We start from the raw sequence: 6,703 nt of genomic DNA, 5'->3' as shown, positions 1-6,703 counted from the left end.
TCTCAGCTGTATGGACAAATCATCGACATATAAATTAAATAAAATTGGAGACAAAATCCCACCCTGTCTGACACCATTGCTGACACCAAAGGGGGCAGAAATACTGCTTCCCCATTTAACCTGCATGTTCTGATATATAATTTTTCTTTAATAAAAAGGAAATTACGTAAGTTTTTTTAAAATTGTCTTTGCTTCTTTTGCGTTACTTATACTATATAAGGGATAAAACAAAATATGTTTTTGTTTTTACCTTTAAATAGTGTATTTTCTGTTTACCTAGTAAAATGTCCATTAATGACTGTAACGGTACATTCACGAGGACGAGCTCTGCGGGCGCCTTCTAGCGCTGTTGCGTCGAACGGAGAGGGGCGGAGTCTGTCTGGGTCGCTCGGTAAACCGGAAGCTTGTGTTGGAAATGTTTGTGTTGTCACGAAGCGCCCGAATTTTTATTCTATGAAGTTAAAGCGTCGTGTTTTGTCCCAAAGAAAGAGGACTGCATCACCTTTAAATGCGATTTAAAGCCTAAACGTTTTCGTTTATGACTAGCTTAGCTTGTTATGACTGAGAACAGGGGGAAGTAGCGCGAGAGTAATGTCGACCAAAACAAACGCAAGTAAGCCCAAAGACAGCGCTGAAGTTATAAAAAACATCCACAAGCAGGCGTTTGAGTATATATCCAAGGCACTGAAGATCGACGAGGACGACACAGGTTTGTTTATTGTGTTATTACTTTTTATTGAGTTATTAAATGCTGTTGTACGTGTGCAAGAGAGTAATAAACACCTCATCCTTTCTGTCATAACAGGTGAGAAGAAGGAGGCTGTGCAGTGGTACAAGAAAGGGATTTCTGAGCTTGAAAGGGGTATTGCAATAGAGCTCACTGGGCAAGGTATTACAAATACATTCAGGTATGCTGTGAGCTCTCAATCAGCTGTAACTTCATACTCAGTGTATTTTTAAGCAGGAGAGCAGTATGACCGAGCAAAGAGACTCCAGGATAAAATGGTCACCAACCTCACCATGGCAAAAGACAGGCTTACCCTTTTAGGTGAGTTGGCCTTGATTATTTTTATCAAAGTAATGTATGCTGAGAAGGCATGCTGGAGATCATCAAACGTCTTCCTTCACAGAGACGACACTAGCCTCTAAAAGGAGAAATGACCCCCAAGGGACATCACGTCATGCTCTTCCACAGCCAAAGTCAGTTCCTAAAAGTCAACCCGCAGGTGTTTCCACCACCATCAGACCCTCCACTCCTGTAAGACCTTCATTAAGACTAACTGATGCAAAGGTTTGTGGGTTTTTTTGGTTATTTAATAGTGCAGGCACATGCCATTTGAAGCTACCTTTCTAATGTGTAATGCTTTCTGGGACAATCTTATTCCTGCTAAGACAACCGCTCGGGTGGGAAAAACTCAGAATGGAAGACCGGCAGCTGTGAAACAACCCCCGAAGAGGGATATGAAAAACTTCAAGAATGTGGATAGTAAACTGGCCAACTTAATTATGAATGAAATTGTAGAAAGGTATCAGAAGCATCACAATCAACAAGACATTTTTCCCTGGGTGAAATTAAAAAAAAAAAAAAAAGTATTGCACATTTAAAATATTTCCTCTGTTCACTGCAGTGGAGCGACTGTGTCATTTGATGACATCGCAGGGCAGGATCTGGCAAAGCAAGCACTTCAAGAAATTGTCATCCTTCCTGCCTTAAGACCTGAGGTTATTACTTCTTAACCTTTATCTGTCTGCTTACCATGAATACACTTTCAAAGGTTTTCTTTGTTAAGATGCAAAGTTTTTTTTTTGTTACATTTTCCTGTTTAGCTCTTTACTGGTCTGAGAGCTCCTGCACGTGGCTTGCTTTTATTTGGCCCACCAGGAAATGGGAAGACCATGCTCGTAAGTTCCTTTTACAGCACAACAAATCATATGAGTCATGTTTTAAACTGTTTTGTATTTTGCATAGAGCTGTTGATAGCCCTTGTTATCCTCAGTTGAATCACAGCCATTTATTTCCTCTTGCAAGGCCAAAGCAGTTGCTGCAGAGTCTAATGCAACATTCTTCAACATCAGTGCTGCTAGTTTGACCTCCAAATATGTAAGAAACACTTTTAACAGTTTTTAATGAGCTCTCTCTGCCTACTAGCTCATTTTTGTCCTTCTAAATGTTTCATGTCGTCACCATCACAGGTGGGAGAAGGCGAGAAGCTTGTACGAGCACTCTTTGCGGTTGCAAGAGAGTTACAGCCCTCAGTAATCTTCATCGGTGTGTGTTACACTAAAGAATAGATGTGCCTTAAACACCAGTGTATCTCAAAAATGTTCAGCTCATGAATAAACCTCACTGTTTACTGTTTGACACTCAGATGAAGTGGACAGCTTGCTCTGTGAAAGGAGGGAGGGGGAGCACGACGCCTCTCGCCGTTTAAAAACTGAGTTCCTCATTGAGTTTGACGGGGTAAGTTCAGAAATTTGTTAAACACAGCAGAGCTCAGCAATTAACTCATCAAACATTGTCAGAGGAGCTCAAATCCTAGTTAACTTGGAGAGCCGTGGTGTTTTCTCTGAAGTTCTTCTTCTGGGTTTCAGGTGCAGTCAGGAAAGGATGACAGGGTACTTGTAATGGGAGCAACTAACAGGCCCCAGGAGCTCGATGAAGCAATATTAAGGTATGTTATGCTGTTTTACATTAACATTTCCAAAAATGTTTAAATCCTGTGTAAAATGCAAAAGAAAAGCAGAATGCCTAAATTTTCTGATCTCATAAAGCCAAATTTTAACATTTGAAATTTTTGCAACTATATGCGTAAGTAAGAACGATGGGGTGTAAAAAGATCCTCTTAGAGAGCATCTCAGAAGTAAATAGTTTCACTAATCTGCAAAATACTGTCTACAAATAGTCTACAGTTTCAGAACAAATGATAGTAGTGTAAACTCACATCTCATCATCTACAGCAGCGGTCCCCAACCTTATTTGCGCCACGGACCGGTTTAATGTCAGCCAATATTTTCACAGACAAGCCTTTAGGTGTTGCGGATAAATACAACAAAATAAAATGATACGATCAAGACAAAAGCTGTGGTATTTTGTAAATGTAATAATAAATGCAAATTCACTGTGTAATTGTGTAACTTTATTAGCAGTGTCTTCCTGAAATGCGCCAACAACACTGAAAGTAACGTCCTCCTCTCTGCCCCTTAATGCTCTCTGGTCGCTATGGTAACGTGTAAACATTTCGTTCAACTACAACACGGGAAAAGACCCAGGGATACCGAGTTAACGATAAAAACTCTGAAATTTCACACCCGAGCCTCAACTCTCACGGCCTGGTACCAAACGACTTATGGATCGCTACCGGTCCGTGGCATGGTGGTTGAGGACCGCTGCTCTATAGTACATAATCTTATTAAAAGTCTCAGAGAATCTGGAGAAATGTGTGCAAGGGACCAGGCTGAAAATCTGCTCAATGTGTGAGCCCTCAGGCAGCACTGCATTAAAAACAGACGTGATTCTATCATGGAAATCACTGCTTCCAGAAATGATCTGTGAACACAGTTTGGGTTGTCAGGGCCAAAGTTCATTTAAAATGGATCGGGTGCAAAACTGTTCTGTGGTCAGAGGAATCTAAAGAGGAGAATGGAGCATCTGGCTTGTTATCAGCAATCAGCTCAAATGTCTAATGGTATGGAGGTGCATCAGCACCTATGGCGTTAGCAGTTTGCACATCTGGAAAGGCACCATCAATGCTGAAAGCATATACAGGTTTTAGGGCAACATATGCTCCCATGGCATAATTTTCAGGGAAGCCCTTGCATATTTCAGCAAGATAATATTAATCTGCATACTACATCTATTAGAACAGCATGGCTTCATAGAACAGTCCAGGTGCTGAAGTGGCCTGCCTGCAGTCCGGACTTTTCACCAGTTGAAAACTTTTGTCACATCATAAAATGAAAAATAGGGAAAAGAAGTCGCAGCTGTTTTGAAATATGTTGCTGCCATCCAATTAAAAATGACCTTGCATTTTTCTTAAAATGGTAAATTTTCTCAGTTTAAGTATATTATGTTTTCCATATTCAATCATGAATACAATAAGGTTTTATGAGATTTGCATATCATTGCATTCTGGCTGTATTTACATTTTACAAAGCAATTTGTAAATACTGTAAATATATTTTTTGTTTGTTGGAGGATTATTTTCATGCGTGACTTACAACCATTTGTTGTTTTTTGTTCTTCAGGCGCTTTGCAAAAAGAGTATATGTGACCTTACCCGATGAGAAGGTATATACATAGAAAAATATACATACACAAATATACTGAAATAATTGTTTATAAAGATAACCTGAGTAAATGCAAAATGCAGTTTTAAAATTATTATTTCATTTATTAAGGGAAAAAGATTATCTACACCTACCTGTCCCTGTGAGGAAAAAGCAGTTGCCCGTTAAATCTAATAACTGTATATGATGTAACTCTTGTTCTTCCAGACAAGATTTACGCTGCTGAAAAATCTTTTGGGAAAGCACGGGAGTCCACTGAGCCAAAACGAACTGTCCTGTCTTGCAAAGTGAGTTCCACTTCTGAAGACTTCAGAGGGATAATTTTATGTCACTTTGCATTAATCCCTCAAAACTTTCTTCACAGAGTGACTGCAGGATATTCAGGGAGCGATTTGACAGCATTAGCCAGAGATGCTGCACTTGGCCCAATACGAGGTATGAGTCTTTTATCATGCTGGTCACAGAGTCGCACATACTTCCACATCTTTAATGCTTATATGAACTTTGCTTTGTACAGAGTTGGGACCAGACCAAGTCCGTAATATGGCTGCTGCTGAGGTGAGAGAATAGCTTTTACTTCCAATCCTACATATGTCTCATTTGTACTGTTTTTACAGTTATACTGTCGTGTATATCCACAGGTGCGCAACATTAAGAAGAAAGACTTTGAGGATTCTCTGAAGCGAATCAAACCAACTGTTAGTCCAGCAACTTTTAATATGTACACAAAATGGAACAAAGATTTTGGTGATACATCAGCAATTTAAACTCACTCACCATCTCAACTGGAAAAGAATCTGAATTTAAATCAAATTTGTTTACCTTCATTTCCTCTACAGGTAATTGAATTGAATTAAAGATGGAATAAACCCTAAAGCAATAATGTTAAAGCAATAATGTATGAATGTTGGGACATTTGGATGCATTATCAGATCCTTTTTTGTTTGACAGAAGGAATTTGCTAATACGATTCTTATGGGCTTTCTTGAAACTGTAATTTTACACTCCTAAAATATTGAATTGCTGCTTGAAATTGTAATATTTATTTTTGAAAACATCCTGTAGATGACAGCTTTCCACTTGCCTCGCAAAAAGAAGCAAGTCAATCTTGAGCGTGACCTCGCCTTTTTTAGATGACATCATTTAGTCACCTGATACTCTGACACATTGATGGTACTGACTTTAACACTCTCCGTGCCTAGATGCATAACACAAGCAATAATTGGGAGAAGAGTTGCCTATGTGGGCTTTTTTGTATTATAAGTTTGTTTATGAAGGTTTTCCATCTGCACCAGTCGTCTATAGATATTAATACTTGTATTTGACAGCTGGAGACTCAGTAAACTGTGTTGTTACAATAAGCTGAAAATGATTTCACTGAGCCAAACTGCAGTGGTGGTTTCCCACTTTCCTTCTTCAATAAATGCATTCATTACATTACATCTGTGTTTTTGCCTTTAATAACAGAAATCTGATAACTTTCATAAACAAGCAAAACTCATGTCACGTGTATCTGAGTCACAATAGCAGCCCTGTGGTGCAGTGATTAACATGTTTGCCTTACATGTGAATGATTTCCTTTGCCTTAAGGAATTGCAAGCTGGTGTAGTCCTGTGCTGAGCCCAAGCTCTGATAAATGAGAGCTTTGTGTCAGAAAATCTGTGCCAAATCAAACACGAGCATCTTCTGCTATGGTGATCCCTGGGGAAGTAAGGGAGCTTAAAAGATTAATATCAGCAGCACTCCAGACATACCCATGAACTTAATAGCAGCTTGTATCTGTCATTCTAATTGTTACATACAATATATTTTATCATCTAGTTATAATAGATCTAAAATATTAATGCTTACAAGCGTGAGGATTGTAGGGAAGTTCTCACTTCTAATAAACATCTTTGACAGACCTGTGAGGTGAACTAAAGAAGAATGAAGCCTTTTGACGTACTTCACCCTTGTAGATAGATGGTGCTGCAGATCTGGTTTTTGCATGCTCCACACTACTTTCTGCATCTTCATTCTGCATGTTTTTAGAGCTGACAGATTTTTTTTCTTTTGCCTGCAACCAAAGTTATGTGGTATGCAGTAAATTGCTGTTAATAAGAATAAAAATCATGTTCTGCTGAGCTGACTGTCAGGTTGACAGATCAGTGAAGTATGCAATTTTCATGGGTGTGCGCAACAGTGCTAACATATATGCAGTCAAGATCGTAAGTGAAGTTATATTATGCAGCTCTGTGGTCAAGACCTCTTATCCCGTCGTAACTCCGCTTATTCAGGAGGTTCCACCTGTGGGAGCTTTGCTGATTCAAGCTAACATAAATGCTTGTGGTTGACTAGATCTTTTTTTAAGTGCCCTCCAATCTCTTTCACTGTCAAAGTGTGCTTAAATTCCAGCTCTCTCCCTACGGCCCTTCCT

General features: G+C 39.2%; 1 protein-coding gene across 2 annotated transcripts; it reads left to right on the top strand.

Annotated features, from left to right (window-relative positions):
• The first annotated feature begins 361 nt into the window (after nt 1–361).
• LOC147315673 (spastin-like) lies at nt 362–5,727 on the top strand. 2 transcript variants are annotated; one of them, XM_086258650.1, is made up of 16 exons: nt 362–709; nt 806–889; nt 965–1,048; nt 1,131–1,291; nt 1,393–1,526; nt 1,629–1,722; nt 1,828–1,902; nt 2,030–2,101; nt 2,194–2,269; nt 2,370–2,461; nt 2,593–2,672; nt 4,246–4,288; nt 4,495–4,574; nt 4,652–4,722; nt 4,805–4,845; nt 4,929–5,727. In XM_086258650.1, exons 1-16 carry the CDS (start codon nt 592–594, stop codon nt 5,052–5,054), a joined length of 1,431 nt encoding a protein of 476 aa, XP_086114776.1. In that variant the 5' UTR covers nt 362–591; the 3' UTR covers nt 5,055–5,727. The 2 variants fall into 2 exon arrangements, with proteins under 2 accessions (XP_086114776.1, XP_086114775.1); XM_086258649.1 differs by having other exon boundaries at nt 962–1,048.
• Nucleotides 5,728–6,703: the final 976 nt, after the last annotated feature.

This window comes from Aulonocara sp. 'chitande type north' Nkhata Bay, linkage group LG13 (genome assembly GCF_057382095.1).
Source record: "Aulonocara sp. 'chitande type north' Nkhata Bay isolate Kocher_YH1m ecotype deep benthic linkage group LG13, A_spYH_male_GT1.1, whole genome shotgun sequence".
NCBI classification, from domain to species: Eukaryota; Metazoa; Chordata; class Actinopteri; order Cichliformes; family Cichlidae; genus Aulonocara; species Aulonocara sp. 'chitande type north' Nkhata Bay.
Note: the sequence above shows the minus strand (reverse complement) of the source record. Positions and strands in the feature narration are given on the sequence as shown.

Coding starts and splice junctions, on each gene's coding strand:
- LOC147315673 (XM_086258649.1), top strand. CDS start 592: ATGTCGACCAAAACAAACGCAAGTAAGCCCAAAGACAGCGCTGAAGTT. Junction 2,102..2,193: donor CTAGTTTGACCTCCAAATAT/GTAAGAAACACT, acceptor TCACCATCACAG/GTGGGAGAAGGCGAGAAGCT. Junction 4,846..4,928: donor GTAATATGGCTGCTGCTGAG/GTGAGAGAATAG, acceptor GTATATCCACAG/GTGCGCAACATTAAGAAGAA.